The sequence below is a fragment of the Eubalaena glacialis genome, chromosome 1 (assembly GCF_028564815.1).
Source record: "Eubalaena glacialis isolate mEubGla1 chromosome 1, mEubGla1.1.hap2.+ XY, whole genome shotgun sequence".
Lineage (NCBI taxonomy): Eukaryota > Metazoa > Chordata > Mammalia > Artiodactyla > Balaenidae > Eubalaena > Eubalaena glacialis.
The window spans coordinates 229,007,561-229,026,125 of NC_083716.1; the positions used below are offsets into that span (position 1 = coordinate 229,007,561).

General features: G+C 38.6%; 1 protein-coding gene across 1 annotated transcript in view; it reads right to left on the bottom strand.

The window, feature by feature from the left end:
• The window catches only part of COL4A4 (collagen type IV alpha 4 chain), a 138,716-nt gene that overhangs the window by 72,190 nt on the left and 47,961 nt on the right, over window positions 1-18,565 (bottom strand). Inside the window, exons 7-18 of the mRNA XM_061187994.1 lie at window positions 15,466-15,534; window positions 12,780-12,815; window positions 11,399-11,461; window positions 11,000-11,035; window positions 10,744-10,785; window positions 7,472-7,552; window positions 6,595-6,648; window positions 6,273-6,332; window positions 5,341-5,385; window positions 4,813-4,866; window positions 3,978-4,047; window positions 3,340-3,444 (exon numbers count right to left, since the gene is read on the bottom strand). Of these exons, the coding sequence (XP_061043977.1) occupies window positions 3,340-3,444; window positions 3,978-4,047; window positions 4,813-4,866; window positions 5,341-5,385; window positions 6,273-6,332; window positions 6,595-6,648; window positions 7,472-7,552; window positions 10,744-10,785; window positions 11,000-11,035; window positions 11,399-11,461; window positions 12,780-12,815; window positions 15,466-15,534 (715 nt within the window). The remainder of the gene's footprint in view (window positions 1-3,339; window positions 3,445-3,977; window positions 4,048-4,812; window positions 4,867-5,340; window positions 5,386-6,272; window positions 6,333-6,594; window positions 6,649-7,471; window positions 7,553-10,743; window positions 10,786-10,999; window positions 11,036-11,398; window positions 11,462-12,779; window positions 12,816-15,465; window positions 15,535-18,565) is intronic.

Below are 18,565 nucleotides of genomic sequence, written 5' to 3' on the forward strand. Positions count from 1 at the left end.
TCTTCTAATCTTTTACACCAAATTAGCACAGCCAAAAAAAAAATGGGACTCACATAATTACCTATGTAGATGTAAAATACTATAACCACTTAGGTTTGTGGAAAAGCAAAGAGGTGCTAGATTTGAACCTGGCCTCTCCCTCTCCAGCCACAGGTACTTAAGTAGGTTATTTAACTTATTTAATCCTCTATATCTTCCTCAGAGGCTTGTAATGAAGATTAAATAAAATAATCCACATAAGGAGCTTACTGCAATATCTGGCATGTTCCCAGTGAACGACTGGATGTTCAGTGTGTTTACAGGAGGTCAAAGTAATGCAGCAGCAGCTAAATCCTGCTTCCCCTTGACATGCTACTTCCCCCTCGCTGGTGGCTTTGGCTTCAAGACAGCTGGAAGCCTTGGTGTGAGAGTGACCATTACTCCTAGCTGCTTCTTCCTAAGCATGCCTGATTCCAGGATCTCTCTGTGGAAGACTGACATTATCAAAGATGGTGCCATGGTAGCTCTAGTCCCTCACGCTCTTGTAGAACCTTGACGCTCCCCTAGCAAGAGGTGGAATGTTCCCCTTCCCTTCAATGTACCAGCCTTTTGTGGTTGTTTGGACTAATGAAGTATGGCAGGAGTGACACGATATGGTTTCCAAGGCCAGATTATTAAAGAAGATTCAGCTTCTTCCTTGTAAGTGGAATGCTTGGACTGGAGTCCTGAGGCACCACGGAAGCAATATCACTGCTCGGAAGCCACCATGCAGTAAGGAAGCCTAAATTAAGCACAGAGTCACACAGAGAGGCTTGAGACTATATGAGAAATGAAGGAGAGAGATGCCTGGCCAGTCCTCATGTTTCAGTTCCAGCCACTATGGCTGCAACCAGATGAAAATCCCTGCTCCAGAATCGCTCAGCTTAGCCCTTCCTGAATTCTTGAACCACAGAAAGAGTGAAGGGGAATATACCGAATGTTGTTGTTTTAAACCACTAGGTTTTGGGTTATTTGTTCAGCAATAGACAACTGAAACCCCGTCCGTCATCAGTAATGTAGCATGCAAGTTAAATTGATGGCTTTCGTTATTGGGTGCATATGTGCTGGGGCTTTACGTGTATTTTCAAACATTATCTTTACTCCTTCAACAACCTTGGAAAGTTCGTACCTTATAGATAAGGCACAGGAAATTTAGGCCAAATATGAATACTAATAATCGTAGCTAACACAGTGAGTCTTTACTATATCCCCAGTTGTATTCTAAGAACTGTATACATATTAATTCTTCCAACTGTAACAAGAACTCCATTTTGCAGACAGGAAAACTCAGGCACAGAGAAGTTTAATAAATGCCCAAGATCACACAGCTTGTAAGTACTAGAACCTGGAATGTTTTTAGTCCATTGTGTAAATGCATAACTATTTCACTATACTATACGGATTGGGAAGGTTGGGATTCAATCACAGGTGTCTGACTCCAAAACCCAACTCATCTCATGGTAAATACTATAGATGACTATAAAATAAAATATGTATAATAAAGGCTACATACAATGGTATGTTTAAAACAAAATGAACATGTACTCCTGTGGACTTGGCTACTATCTTGTCTTCCTAACAGTCCTAAGACCTGACTCAGAATCTCCATAATCAGTCACTGGATGGCCCCAGATGCTGCCTGCTGTCTCATCCCAGTACCAGGGAGAATGCTCAACCAGCTTCCAACAGGCAGAATGGGTTACAGTGTATGGCATATCGCAGCCTCGACCACCAACTGATAGGACATGAAATCAATTCAGTTGTGGCCAGCATTAAAAACTTTTTTTTTTTCAAAAGAAAAGAATGGAACAGAAAATAGAGTGCATCAGATACCCCAGAGATATTATTTTGTGAAATTTGTGTTTCAACCATAGGTATGTATGTATGCATATATGTGTGTAATGTAATGTAAATGCTATACAATATAAAATTATTTCTTACTATAGGTTGGAGTCAAAATATGGATTCTTTTAAAAAAGATTTTTGGAATTAAGAGGCTTCCTGTTGTACTTGTTTTGGAATCTGCTAGAGACAGGTGTTACTTACTCCCACTGGGTTTTGATTTCAATCTGCTGGAGGTAGTATTTTATTATAAACAAGCCCGAAAGGAGAAATGTAAGAGCAGAGTCTAGTGCCTCCCGACCAACAGAGTATTCTGTGTGATTTATATAGTTCTGGGTCAATTAAGCCATGGCTGCGATATCGAAAGAGTAAATGAACTAAACAAAGCTTTATTTACTGCCTTTGTGGTCATCAGATCCTACAAAGTGAAAGCTAGCTTCGTGAAACATTAAACAAGAACTTTGTAGTTCACAGTTGAATATCCCAGGAAACTTCTAACTCCTCAGGAACTATAACATGAACAGACCGGATAAAATTACATTTATTCCAGACTTTTCTCCCCACATGTTTAATCAGTCTTCCTGGGTTCACAGAATGCAAATATTCCCTAAACTTCCATTCTTAATCTCACTGGGAATATTAACTAAGACAGCTCTTGAAGGAGTTCAAAGTCCTTGTGTCAACAGGATTATTTCTCAGGCCTTTCATCAAATATTACCATGAGCCATAGGGGTTTTTTTGGGGGCGAGAGGGCTGTTGTTTTTTGTTTATTTTTTAACTAAGTCCGAATCAAAATTTTATTTTTTAATTTGCAATTTTGTATTTCCACATTTCATGCAGAAGATTTAAGCTGGGGCCTAGGTGGATGAACTAAATTTTAACAAGTAGATGTCCATAGAGAGAGCCTTCCAAGAAAGTGGGAAAGACCTAAAGACACACTCTAACCCTAGCAGCAGTTTCCACATCTTAACTGCATCTGGTAATCTTGTGGGAAGCCTGTTTTACATACATATTTCTTATCACACCCCTGAGATAGTGATTGAATATTTCTGAGGTGCAGTCCAGGAGCCTGGATTTCTTCCAATTAAATGATTAATTGGTTTGAGCTCCGTGCTTCTTAATCCTGGCTGTGCATTAGACTTAAGCAGGCGCTGGGGGCGGGTGGTGGGTACTTCCCTGGCGGTCCAGCGGTTAGGACTCCGTGCTTCCAATGCAGGGGGCGTGGGCTCCATCACCGGTCAGGGAAACAAGATCCCACATGCCGCGCAGTGCGGCCAAAAATAAAAAAGTATGGGGACACTTTTATAATAGCAGATGCCTGGGTCCATCCATCCCCCAGAGAGTCCAACATTCCTGATCTGGGGTAGGCACAGCCATCAGTATTTTTGAAACAATGCTAAGGTGATTTTAATATCAGCTAGAGTGGAGAGCCCCTGGTGTGGAAGAGGATGCAGCAAACCTGGCATGTAAAAGCCATACCTGCACAGACTTCCCCTGGTCTACCAGGGGGACCGGGGGGACCTGGTGGTCCAACAGTCCCCGTTTCTCCATAGCGGCCAGGGTGCCCTGGATCCCCTGGAGGCCCTGCCAAAAATAACGGCATAATGTATATAGTAAACATATATGTACATTTAAAGGCTCACGCACAATCACTTCTTGTGAGCCTTGTTAAAGTACAACAGGAGATTGTTTTGCAGCTTCTCATCACGTTTAAAGCGCAGTATCTCAGACCCTCCTCTGCAGATACATGAAGTAGTGCTGAATTTGTCATTGATCTAGGCTGCTTACTTCCTGGAGGCGGCATCTTGGCAGGTCTTAGTCAAATGGTATCACACATTTCTAGCGATTAAAAAACCTGCTTTCTGAAAGGTGACACAATAAAAATCCCAGCATGCAGTTCACCCACTAAAATAAAATTTGGTGTCTTATGGCTGATAGAGACAAACCAAGATGCACATCTCTACTTGCACTAGTATAATTATACATTCACGGTACAAGTTCACATATTTAGCCTGCCGAGTGTGTAAACTACAGAAGGACTAGGCCAAACTCTACTTTTGGAACTGCGCAAATGCCGTTTCAGCATAATTTATAGAGAAATCGAATGGAACACAAACCTTTGAGTGGAAGAGCTGGAGTTGCCAAAACCCCTGGTGGTCCTGGGTGCCCGTGGTCTCCAGGATCTCCCTGAAATCATTCATTCATTCACTTTTCTTAGAAATATTAATCTTTTTCTCATGTTTCCTGGCACTAAGTAAATATTAGCATCACCAAGAGTGCATTCATATAGGAAAAAAAGCCTATAGGCTGACTAGAGTAATAAGTAGCTCATGGTGGTCTAAGAGGAACAAAAGTATGAGACCTCCCACCTACAAGCAGAAGTTAACAGCCAACCGGGAAAGTTCTCCCAAAAGAAAAAAAATTCAAACTCCAAAAATGTTTCCATGTGCATCAACTAGATACCTCTGAAGCCACGAAGTTTCTTAGATCTATCATGAGCATTAATGTCTAACTTGCACTCTAGAACAAATAGTTTATTTGCCTATAGGATCTGAACCTACATTTTATTTTAGCAGCAGATATTGTCCCCCTTAATTGTGTCACCTTAATGCCACCATGGCTTGTCCTGCACAAGTGCTGAAGGTGAGGTCACATAAAAAGGAAAGAAAAAATGCAGTGGTGTTCAAAGCAAAGAACTCTCCACGGTTCCCTCTGTTTTTAGTCATGATACTGTATAATCCCTATGGAATTTTTGAATCTCTCATTATTATTCACCTTCAAAAGGATCATTGCTCAAATGTAAAATGTAATCATTACAACATGCATTAAAATAATATAAGCAAAATGAACTCAATTTTGAATGATTCTTTGAAATATTTTAAAAAATAAATTAGATAACATAAGGGATATAGGATGTTATCAGACTGTACTCAAATAGGCTCACTTTTTTACCTTTGGACCAAGAAATCCAAATGGCCCAGGATCTCCAAACACTCCTGGTTCCCCCTACAAATAACCAAAAACATGTCTTTCTTTATTTTTTTTAAGCATATATAAAGTATTTATTTTTATGCACATATTTACCTACAAAATTTACAGGAAATAAAACAATGCATAATATATACAGTGTTGTTTTCATGAGGATCAAACAATGAACGTAATTGCAGAACATCATGGATGAAACATGCCTTTTTTAAAAAATGTGATTGGGTGACAAATTATCTCATTCTCATTTAATCTGAATGACACATGCTCACTGAGATTCTGTACAAAATCTTAACACTGCTTTGGGGTTGCATCAGACAGTTTTGCGCTCTAGTTTTTGTACCCACAGTGAAATCATGTAACTTATAAAATAAATGTGTTTCCTTTCTCATTACTGTGTGGGAGTCTACAGGCCTTGGTACAACTTTTGAATGATACTGAATTGCATTTACTAATGAATATGTATTTATCCTCTCTATAATCGTGTTCATTTACCTTTAATCCTGGAAAACCTGGAGATCCATAGAAGCCAGGGTCCCCCTAATAAATTCACAAAAATCAACACAAGCAGAATTAAAACAAAATACATAAACCAGTTCAGTGAGTCATTTTTCGCCTTATGAGATTGCTTCGTTGGTATTTAATCTTGTCTGCAAAGGTAGCTGAATAAAGGAAATAAATATAAAAGAGATTCCATTTCTTTATAACATTTGCTATTTTAATTGATCTTTAATCTTATTCAAAAAAATTAATGTCCTTGACAGTGCTTTAAATTAAGAACAAAGTTTTGTTGTTTTTGCTGTTCTTCCATTTCAATTTATTTATTTAATGCTTGCACTGGGCTAAATATCTTTGAATCATCGCAACATAATTTGTCTAGAGATTAATAGTTGCTCTATGCATTATCAGCAATGAAAATTCCTATGGAAGTCAATATGGTCTCGTTAAGTACTAAATCTGAGTGAAACAAACTCAATGCCTATGCTCACCAAGGTCTGGCCTTCATAGTGACTCTATGAATGGGGATCCCATTAGTGACATGTGTGGAGATGTTTGAGGCCTGATGCTGTAGTTGTTTTCTAGCTACTGCCCCTAGATCAGTACCTTCTTTTATCAAATAGGCTTAAACGAACAATTCCAAGCTACTATCACACTGACACTGAGCCAGTGAGAAAATGCCACGATCCCATTACTTCCTGCCAATTCTCCCATCTTCTGCTTGCCTGTTTTATCCAAATAATGTCCATGAAAGGGATGCTCTGGGGCACTTAGCTATCACACAATTTTTGCTGACCAAAATATAGTGTTCCTCTTAGAGATAATCTCCACTCTTGAACTCTCAGAAATATTGATCTAGTCTTATAAAAATGTGAGAGAGAAATGCCTCCAAACACACTGAAGTTAAGGACGCCATGAATGATCCTTACCCGAGGTCCTGGAAACCCAGGAGTACCTTTCTCTCCTTTTGTCCCAATACCAGGTTCCCCCTTAAAGAGATGACACTTTTAGAGGAGTTCAAGCAACAGTATTTCAGCAATATGAATGCAAAAACAAAATGAGAAATAAAAATTAATGCCAGCAGCTTAAAGAAAACAGCTACTTTGGAAATAGTCTTCCTACAGAATTATGATAAAATATTGAAAAGTTCTAGTAACATATCAGCATTTAAAGCAGTGATAATAACCATGTAAAAAATTTTAAATTAAGATAGCACATCATACAATTTTTTAAGTTCTTTAAATAAATTACCTTGGGTCCTGGTGGTCCAGGAGGTCCAATGATTCCAGGCGTTCCTTTAATACCCTAAAAATCACAATGAATATAATCTGGCTTACTGGCTTTATTCAGCATACTGAGTTCCATCTCTTTAAGAAATTACCTCTTTCAACAGCCATTCTCCTAATTTTTTACTAAGGGATTACTCTTCAACTGTCGGTAATTAGCAACTAAGATCCAAGCGCACCTTTGAACCTGACACTTCAGGAGGCCAGTTCTGTGTAAGAGGTGTAGCATTGTGCGGCGTGGGGTGGCAGAGCAGTGGGGGGAGCCACCATGGAACCAGGGCAACAGATGCAAGCTGGGAATGCAGCCACTGAGAGGAGAGGCTCATTTTGAGCAAGGTAGTGAAATTGAATCCAGTAATTGAAAACTGACAAGAGAATGTGCACATGGCATCAGTAACATCAGTGCTGGAGGTTGACAAAGGAATTAATATTTGCCAAGAGTCTATTACATGCTCGGTTCTATGCATGTCACTTTTCAATTATCAAGGCATCAGATCCATATGTAACATCTAAAGGACAGCTGGATTTCCAGTGGTATTTTCAGCGACCATATCAAAGACATGAATGGGGGACTATATCCTGGAGGACATGTCACAGTTTAGCAGCCCAAGCTAGGTCTGCCACTCAACAGCTGGGTAAACTTGAGAACACTGGTAACCTTTCCAAGTCTCACTTTTTCAACTCTGTATAATGGAGCTAATAATAGTACCAACCTGTAAAGGTTACCTTGGGATCAAGGCAGCATTGCATGTAGGTGCTCAGCTCTTTGCTGGCATGGGAACATGTTCAGAAAATGTTGGCTATGACTACTTTACCAAGGTAACATATGGATTGAGAATTACCTTTTCTCCTTTATAGAGACCAGAATCAGGTGGCTGCACCAGAAGGGTGGGTCCTGGAGAACCCTGTTGGCCAACCTCACCCTTTTAAAAAAATCAAGATAATAAGAATTTCATATTAACTTTATTTTGAAATAAAAATTGAAACTAAGAAGACCTTCACCCACATATTGTGGTATAATGCTTACAAGCCTGTATGTCATGGATTTAAAATAAAAGTCATGGCAAATACATAATGTAATTTTAAATGTTTATTGTTTTTCATAAATAATACATACTTACTGTTAAAAATGAATTTAAAAAATAAAAGTGATCCATAATCCTACCATCCAGAGGTAATCTCTATTAAAACTTTGGTACAGTTCTTTGTGGTGTGTGTGTGCTTGTATGTATGTGTGGGTATATAACTGTGTATACACACGTATACATATACATATGTCTACATATACACATATGTGCATAATATGCATGTGTGCATACATGTATATGTGACTAAATGGTGTGTTAAACATAATTTAAAACTCTAATAGAAGACTCTTATTCAAAAAGACACATGCACCCCAATGTTCATTGCAGCACTACCTACAATAGCCAGGTCATGGAAGCAACCTAAAGGCCCATCAACAGATGAATGGATAAAGAAGATGTGGTACATATACACAATGGAATATTACTCAGCCATAAAAGGAATGAGATTGGGTCATTTGTAGAGACGTGGATGGACCTAGAGACTGTCATACAGAGTGAAGTAAGTCAGAAAGAGAAAAACAAATACCATACATTAACGCATATATGTGGAATCTAGAAAAATGGTACAGATGAACCTGTTTGCAAGGCAGAAATAGAGACACAGATGTGGAGAACAAATGTATGGACACCAAGGGGGGAAAAGGGGGGTGGGATGAATTGGGAGTTTGGAATTGACATATATAAACTAATATGTGTAAAATAGATAACTAATGAGAACCTGCTATATAGCACAGGGAATTCTACTCAATGCTCTGTGGTGACCTAAATGGGAAGGAAATCCAAAAAAGAGGGAATATATGTATACCTATAGCTGATTCACTTTGCTGTACAGCAGAAACTAACACAACATTGTAAAGCAACTATACCCCAATAAAAAATATGTGTATTATAATGAAAGTAACACTATATAATAATAAACAATTTAAATGTAGAATATAGTTTATATTTTTATATTTTATTAAAATTTTAAATCATTTAATATATTTTACAACACTATTTTTTGCACATTTTCCTATCACATTGGGTGGGCCAAAAGGTTCGTTCAGTTTTTTCCATAAGATGGCTCTAGTAGCACTTAGTTGTCTTTAACTTCATTCAAAACCATTTTGTTAGATTGTATGTGACAGGTGTCATATCAGCGTGCATTTAAAAAAAGACATCAAAATTGGTGAATTTTTGTGTAGCCATTTTAATATTGAAGATGGAAAAAAAAAAAAGCAACATTTTCGGCATATTATGCTTTAAAAGGTAAAAACGCAACCGAAACACACAAAAAGATTTGTGCAGTCTATGGAGAAGGTGCTGTGACTGATCGAACGTGTCAAAAGTGGTTTGCGAAGTTTCGTGCTGGAGGTTTCTCACTGGATGATGCTCCATGGTCGGGTAGACCAACTGAAGTTGATACGATCAAATTGAAACAATAATTGAGAACAATCAACATTATACCACGCAGGAGATGGCCGACATACTCAAAATATCCACATCAAGCATTGCAAATCATTTGCACCAGCCTTGGTTATGTGAATCGCTTTGATGTTTGGGTTCCACGTAAGCGAAAAAAACCTTCTTGACCATATTTCCACATGCGATTCTCTACTGAAACGTAATGAAATAGTTGTTTTTAAAACAAATTGTGACAGGCAATGAAAAGTGGATACTGTACAACAGTGTAGAATGGAAGAGCTCCTGGGGCAAGCGAAATGAACCACCACCAACTACACCAAAGGCTGGTCTTCATCCAAAGAAGGTGATGTTGTGTATATGGTTGGATTGGAAGGGAGTCCGCTATTATGAGCTCCTTCCGGAAAACCAAACGGTTAATTCCAACAAGTACTGCTCCCAATTAGACCAACTGAAAGTGGTACTAGACGAAAAGTGTCCAGAATTAGTCAACAGAAAATGCATAATTTTCCATCAGGATAATGCAAGACGGCATGTTTCTTTGATGACAGGCAAAAACTGTTACAGCTTGGCTGGGAAGTTCTGATTCACCAGTCGTATTCAGCAGACATTGCACCTTTGGATTTCCATTTATTTCAGTCTTTACAAAATTCTCTTAATGGAAAAAATTTCAGTTCCCTGGAAGACTATAAAAGGCACCTGGAACAGTTCTTTGCTCAAAAAGATAAAAAGTTTTGAGACGATGGAATTATGAAGTTGCCTGAAAAATGGCAGAAGGTAGTGGTACAAAAGGGTGAATATGTTGTTCAATAAAGTTCTTGGTGAAAATGAAAAATGTGTCTTTTATTTTTACTTAAAACCGAAGGCACTTTTTGGCCAGCCCAATAAGTACTAGAACCTGGAATTTCCCCACATCATGACGTCTTCCAATATATTTTTGGCAAGCGTGTTAAATGGCTGTACCATAAATTTCCCAACCACATTGGAACTCCATGAGAGCGGAAATCAGGTCTGTCTTGCTAAATCCCCACACCAAGCACCAATCCTAGCCTGGCACAGGGTAGATGCTCAATATCCATTTACCCACAGTTGTTAAAAGAGCCCCTCACCAACTCTTTAGCATTCAGATTGTTTCCAGATGAGCTGCCACCTTAAAGCACTTTTCTAAAGTTTATCCTTACTTAGCTTTGTGTTTCAGCAGAAAGGACTATGGGTGTGAGGGGCGGATGGTGTGTTGCTCAATGCTTTGGGTCACAGTTATTCATATTTTTATTTATGTGTGAAGTTTAGGACTCTGGTGAAATTGGCAAGTTAAGCTAAACAAATCCGTAATTAAACAAATTGTTACTCCGGATTATATTATCAGAAATATTCCATGTCTTTGGGCTAGGGGGAAGTGTGTTATATAAATTAAATTGAATTTACTGTTAGGTTTTGTCAGAACTGTCATTTTATAGTCAAGGGTAATGGTGTCATAATAATTCAGCAAAGACAAATTCTCAGTCATAAAGCTGGGCAGTGACGAGAGAATGAACACAAGTTAAGTGGTAATCAGAACTGTCTCCTTGACCCGGGTAGCCCATACATTTTAACATCTGCTTCTCCATGCAAAAGGGAGTTCTTACCGGGTCTCCCATTTGCCCCTTTACTCCCACGCCAGGATTACCCTGGAAAAGAAAAGAAAAAGGAAACTAATTGCTTTTGAATATTAAAAAGTAATCACAAGTAATAAGACTTCTGGTTAAGCAATTTGTTGAAGTGTATTTATTAAATACTTCGGGAATTCTAAAAAGAGGGAAGACATGATTCTGACAAATATTAGTGGTTACTTATCTCATTGTACATGGACTTCATTTGTGTATCTTACTCATGGCCGCCTACCTTCAAACCTGGACTCCCAGGAGGGCCTGGAGGTCCCTAAATCAACAGCAAAAACACACAAATCAGTTATCAGTGATGGAGATCAGACTGTGCCCTTATTGGTTGTCCCAAGCTCCTCTTTAGGAAACCCTTAATTCTGAAACACACATGATGGACTTCCTACCACGGCTGGGCTGCTTGTCCCTCCCAACCCCCTCCTGCCCCCCACCTGCAGGGACCCGTGCTTCAGGAGGGACTCACGCTCATAATGGTGGGTGTTGGCTGATTCATCAGGTGATAATCTCGAAAAGAACCCATCTCTGCCTGAATTGCCCAAGACTGCAATTCTGCTTTCTTTTGCTTTATTTAAATATCAGGTCAGGGCTTTTAGAGAGACAGAATCAGCAGTGCTGTACTTACTGCTAACCCTGACTCTCCTGGATATCCCACTGGGCCTGCTGGCCCTCTCGCTCCCCTTGAGCCCTAAACATGAGAAAAATCAGTGAATTTGTTACCAAAAACCATAATCATCGTTCATGGGAGAGCTGCATGTAATCCCAGGTGGATAAAGTACACCTGCCCTGCTGCGTCATCTTGGACAGTAGCCCTGACACAGCTGGGAAAAGGGCACAGAGCTGGCAGGCGGTAGCACTCTGGTGGGTGTGACTAACTCCTACGTTTGGGATTAAGTTAAGACCCAGAGGTCAATCTACTTATTCACAAATAAATCTTGTAGTAGCAAAAGTAGAGAACAAAGAAACCTTGTTACTCCTAAATTCCATATATGTTATAAATTTAATATACATCAAAATGCTTTTACAATATTAATATTACTTAGCATTAAATAAATTAAAATATTAATGTAGTTATACTCTAATATATCCTTTCAACGTGCCGTGTAAGATCAGTGTGAACAGAAATGTCCCCAATTCAAGATCAAGGCAATTCAGCCATAAACAATTTTCTGGAACATGTTTACTTACAGCATAATAACACACAAATTCACAAGGAAAGGTTATAGTTGGGCAGTTCTAGAAGTATGGAGAAAGGGGCTCTGTTCTCCCACTCACCCTGCCCATGTCAAATGATTTGAGAGTGTGCAATGGCATTACTCTCTCCTAGAGAATGAATTGGTATTTATTTTAACAGTGACACCAAGGTATCTCATTGATAACGTAGAACTGAGCTTCCACAGTAGTAAGGAAAAACCAAACTGGGAAAGTAATCCTGTCAACAGCTAGAAGTTACCAAACAAAATTACAGGTGAACCATTAGGAGGCAAAATTGCTTTCAGTTTTAATCTTGTGAATATTGATGAATTGGAAAGACAAATATAATCATTGAATCACAAATTCCAGGAACATGAAGATAGGGCAAAATATTAAACATAAAACACAATTACTGATTCAGCAAGCAAAGTCATTTTCACTGGACATATATTATTCAGGTAGTTTCTAAGCGGAATTATCTTCCTAAATATTAAGCGACTATAGCTACCCAAGCAATACCAAATGATCATTGCAAGATAGAAGAGAAAGGTAAGCCGGAGCTTGCTGAGATTCAAGGACGGCTCTGTGGGCCCGTGACCTGTGCAGTCACATAGGGCCTCATGCTTGATTTAATGCTCTGCTGTCACCATCTTGAAATTTGTAATAATTTTTGAACAAGAGACCTACATTTTCATTTTGCACCAGGTGGGCCCTGCAAGTTAGGTAGCCGGTCCTGCTGAGATGCAAACTAGTGGAGACCATAGGCTATTTGAGGAGCAAACAGAAGCGCACGGCCTGCCCAGGAGACTTACTGGTAAGCCGGGAGGTCCTGGGTCCCCTCTGTCACCCTGCAATCGTATCAGTACATTGCATTAGAAGAGCAATACCATTTCCCTAAAACACACAACATAAAAGTAAAAACACACACACAGGACTTATTTGGACTGTCTGTACAGTTTGTTCAGTTTTTCAGTGTTGAAAAGACAGCTGTGGAAGGGCTCTATGGAGGTGCTTTTCCGTCTCCATTCTTAAGCCCTGAATTCTACTCCTACTCAGCTGAAACCAGGGAAAGATTGCTGGAGTCGGGAGGACATGGAATCAAGATGAGATTTCATCTATCAGTTTAAAATGTTCTAAAGAAAAAAAAAAAAGCTCTAAATTCTCGATCCAGTGGTCCCATTTCATCAGTTTAACTGTCTGTCATCTGACTGGCAGACCTTTCCTCCCTTAATTAACACCTTGTTATCACCCCAGAGCAGATGTAAAGGGAATTCGTGTGGAAACCCTCTCTGCCTCCGTGCACATCTACCCCTTTGTGACTCTGCCCTGAGACTCTACTCACTTTAAAGGATCAAGGGGTGTATATTCTCTTGAATACAGACTCTTTTTTTTTTCAAAATGTAAAATATACCACAAAATATACATATGATAAAATTTAGCATTTTAACCTTTTTTAAGTGTACGGTTCTGTGGCATTAAATACATTCATCATGTTGTGCGAGCATGTTGTGCTTCCATTGTCCAAACTTTTTCATTTCCTCATGGAAACCCTGTATCCATTAAATACTAGCCCCCATCCCCCCTTCCCCAGCCCCTGGCAAGCACCATCTACTTTCTGTCTCTATGAATTTGACTACTCTAGGGACCTCATCTAAGTGGAATCACACATTTTTTGTTCTTTTGTGACCAGCTTATTACACCCAGCATAATGACCTCAGGGTTCAACCATGTTGTAGCATGCTTTAGAATTCCCTGACTTTTTAAGGCTGAATAATATTGTGTTGTATGTGTGTATGTACTACACTCTGTTCATCCATTCATCAGTAGGTAGACACTAGGGTTGCTTCTACCTTTTGGCTATTGTGAATATGCTGCTATGAATATGGGTGTACAAATATCTGTTTGAGTCCCTGCCTTCATTTTTGGGAGAACATATCTAGAAGTAGAATAGCTGGGTCATAGGGTAATTCCACATTTAAGTTTTTGAGCAATCACCCTACCATTTTCCACAGCAGCTACACCATTTTACATTCCCACCAGCAATGCACAAGGGTTCCGACTCTTCCACATAATTACTAACACGTTATTTTGTTTTTCTTTTTCTTTTTTTAATAATAATCATCCAAATGGGTATGAAGTGGATATAGGCTCTTAAAACCATTGTTTCTCCAAGGTTATTGATCTGCATGCCACTTTTATTAGGGATCCTCTGTTTCTCTTTAAGATGAGGAATTGTCTACATTCATCTCCCTTTCTGTCTCGCTTGTTCTTTCTTGCACAATTACCAAAAAATACTCACCATAACTAATATTGTACTGTACATTATATTTTACAGTACATGGCAGTATAAATTATTATAACAGATCATCAGCACTGAGAGGAAGGCAGGGTAGATATTAATTTTCTTTCACAAATAAGGAAAATGAGGCTCAGAGAGGTTAAGGGGGTTGCTTAAAGTCACAGTAGTAGGTAAGGGTCAGTTCACTCCTTCCAATACATCATACTGGTTCCTAGAATGACCCTGTTTTTGATGCTAAGTTTATGAATGTATCATTTAAGCTATAAATAGAAGCACAGTGCTTCCTGTCTAACAAGTAAGAATAGGCACAGAGGCTCTAAACAAATATTGTAAGCTCACTTAAGGGATCACCACGCAGGTGTGGCCACTCCAGGTGGCACAGAACTTGGAATCTGATAGAGGCAATCTAGGACTACTTTTATCTAATTATTGTAGAATATCTTTCCTTAAGAGAAATGACCATGTCTTGAAAATGTACTGTATCTCTCCTCTTGAGTTTATCATATCTAGTGATCTCCTTCTGCTTATCCATGGCTACTCAGATTAGAGAGATGCGGTGGTCATTCAAGAGTTTATTTCTGAATATTTGTACATCATTCTCTGTGAAAAACACAAAAGCATTTCATTTGCTAAGGATAGTGCTCTCCGGTTTCTACAATTTTCAAGTTCAATAGTGGTGACTTCTATCATCGTGAATGGTAAGTATTAATATCACAATATTTTAACTACAAAGTAATTAATGATTCTCAGCTGGAAGTGATTTTTCCCCCAGGAGACATCTGGTAATGTCTGGAGATACTGTTTGGGTGTGGGGGGCGGGGTCGGGAGGGTGTTACTGGCATCTAATGGGTAGACGCCAGGGAAACTGTTCAACATCCTACAATACACAGGTCAGGCGCCACAACAAATGATTATCTGGCCCAAAATGTCAACAGTGCCGAGGCTGAGAAACCCTGAAATAAATGTATTCATTGCAACTCTGCGAGAATCATAGGGAGGGAGGGGAATTTTGCAGCCAGAGAAGCTAAAGCCAAGTGCCTTCACACAAGAAGTATGCGCCGTCCCAGAGGGTCAGTGTAATGATCAAAACCAGTGTCCTCAGAGACATTTTAAAGGAAATCTCAGTCTATGTGTTTTCTGCATGGATTTACTTATGTAGAAAAACATTGTTTTAAACCCACCCTGATTGTAAAGCTTACCTGAATACCTTTAATGACACCTAAAATGAACACTGAATTTCCTTTTTCTCCTTTTTTCCCAAGAAGGCCCTGAAAATAAAATATTCACTTTAAGAGAGGAAAAGAGCATATTACTATTTCTGTATTTTCTTTTGCAAATGGAGATTTCTTTATTCTCATTTTTATTATCATCCTAAGGTTGTCATATATACTTATTTAATATTTGGTTAAGATCTATTGAGGAATCTCCTAAGACAGAATATCTACTAATATATTTATAAATATATTACAAATATTTATATATATTATAAATATGTAATATAATTATATAGGTTATATACAATACTAATACATTTATAGCTGTTTACTAATTATTCAGCAGGAAAATTGCACTTTTCTTCACAACATAATGCACATACTTGTATTATACTTATAAGTAAACAATTTTGCACTTGTCAGTTAATAATTTATGCCCTAGAAATAGCAAAAAAATTATTTTATCCATTTAAGTATTTGTATTCAAAACAGAGCCTAGTTATCTGTTGTAAGATTAACTTTTAAAAAAACATAACATGTTCCTTTTAGAAGGTTTTTATACATAGCTGCAAGTTTGTTTACTTAGAGTAAGTTTTAAAAGTGAATGAAATACCTCAATGTATTTTCTCCCCAAAGTTTTCCTACTTAATATCTTAATATCCTACTTAATATCTTAATACATCTTAACTTGGTTACCACATGAAAATTCTACCATCTTCATGTATCAAGTTCCTGTGAAGGACACGCAGATTTCAAAGTTAATCCCTCTTAGAGGGTGCTTAACTTCGCTTCCAATGGGAGATACTGAACAGTTTTGTGGTAAATTACATCAACGTTTTCCTTGAGAAATCAGATTTGCCTACACAAGCAATTGTTGCTTCGCACAGTCCCAATACGTGTGAGTTCCAGTTCCACAAATAAGTTACATCACACCAGTCCTCCAACCAACTGGTTCAAATTTCAGTTACCACTGTGTATTAATTAACTGAGTCACTGCATAAAGCATAAACATCACTGCTGGCTCATTGGTCCACAGATCACTACATAAGTAACATGTGAACCATGATCACCAACTGATCATATCACTCCTTTCAAAGTCTATCAATGACTGGTCACTAACAGCTGTTAGTTCACACACAGACAACGAAGTGTGTAGCTGTGTTGCCCCTTGTCTCCCAGTGATAAACCCAAAGGACATTTCATAAAAACAAATCATTGAAAGAGAGGATTGCCAAGAAAGATGAAAATGAAGTGAGGAAATGAAAAATGCTAACAGTGGAGGTGAAATTCAAATAGAATGTAAGTGGAATTAGGGAAGGAATAGATATTGTGGGAATGTTGTCACTGCTGTCATTCAAGCCAGAGGGACTTAGGAAGGCAAACTTAATCAACATAAAAGAGGGAAGTGGTTGTGACCAAAAGGATGAAGATGTGCCAGAGGGAGTGACACAGGCAGAAGAACTTCACGTTAAAGAAACTCCCAGAGATATTTCACCACACTGGAAGCTGGTCCAAGCTTAGAGAATAGTATGACATTCACCAAAGCATAGAAAACACAGTCACTTCATGTCCTAAGTTATGGGACCAGAAGACAGCAAGCACAGTTCAAACTGCCTTGATAAGTTTTTACAAAGAAAGAAAACCCTTTAATTTTCAATGTTTCTAATGCTTTAGATTACAATGTACTAAATAAATATTAGTTTAAAATTTTCTCTATATATATTTATGATGTTTTAACAAAATATCTTAAAGGTCATGGAACAATAGTAATTTTCCCATTGGATGTAAAGGCTGCTTTGTGTGCCTTCAGATTGCATGCCATTCTTGACATCTCACACTGTGTGCAAAGTGAGCACTGCCCATATAAGAAACAGGTCAAGGGAAAGAAAATTGCTTTGCAAAGAGATCATTATGACAAACTTCAGTACTGTGGTCAGTACTACATGCTGTGTTCAAGCTAAAATCGAGAACCCAGCTCTACTGAATGTTCATGGATGCTCAGTAGAATGAGGCATGATCCAATTTGAAGATCTTAAGAGATGTGCATTCACCAGACTGCACTTGAGCCCCCAAGGGGGCTGAGTTTGAAAATAAAGAGTGGCTGAGGAGCTTAACAATGGGAGTTGGTTGTTACTTGGTACCACAAGAAAAATGTGAACATGGAAATTCCTTTTTGAGTTTTGTGTTCAGATCGATCGTTTCTGCTATGATCTGGAACAAAAGGAAAACTCACAGAAGAAAGCAAGATGACTGTGGTGGTGATGAGGAAACCTTTTAGAAGGAATCTCAGGAAATGATATTTAATTAAAGAAATGGAAAGGCTGAAAAACAGTCACAGAAAATCAGCTTTGAAAGGGTAAATTATCTCTAGTCTTTATTTAAGTGAGAAAAAAGGAAAAGAAAGAGAGAGAAAGGGGATATAAGTGGTAGAGGAAAGGGTAGTTCTTGCTGAAGTTATGTTTAAATAAAAGTCCAAATTTTTGAAGGAAAAATAAAAAACTAAGAGCTGTAAAGTTATCTTAAGTGTTGGATATTGTCAGCTGTTTCTGGACCTCCATTCCAAATCTCTTCCATTTATCTTTTTGCATTACAGGAGCTAGAAAGCTAAAAACTACATTTCCCAGACTGCTTTGCAGCTGGGTGTGAAGTAGGTTCCACCTGGGAGATGTACTTATGAGATCTGGGAGGCAGAATTGAGGAAGACATCCTCTTCGGGTACTGCTGATGCTGCCAAGCAGGAAGTTAGAAACTTGAGTGTTTGCTGGTGTCTCGACATTCAGAAGAGCGGCCAGTGGTTGAGGTGCAGGAGCAGCTTCTGACTTCTGAATCTCAGCTAAGTGTGAGCCCTTGAAATCAGTAGTACCATAGTGACCCTGGAGTTTCAATCCTCCAACCATTATAATAAGTGCCAAATTCCTGGTATTAAATTCCTCTCGGCTTGAAATACCCAGAGGGGTTTATGTATCTGCAGTGAACCCTGAATGATAAACAACCTAAGTTTTGCTAAGTGGCCTCCCTTCCCCTATTATCCATTCTCTGTATGGCCGCCAGGAGCATCGTGACAGAACATCAGTCAGATCATATT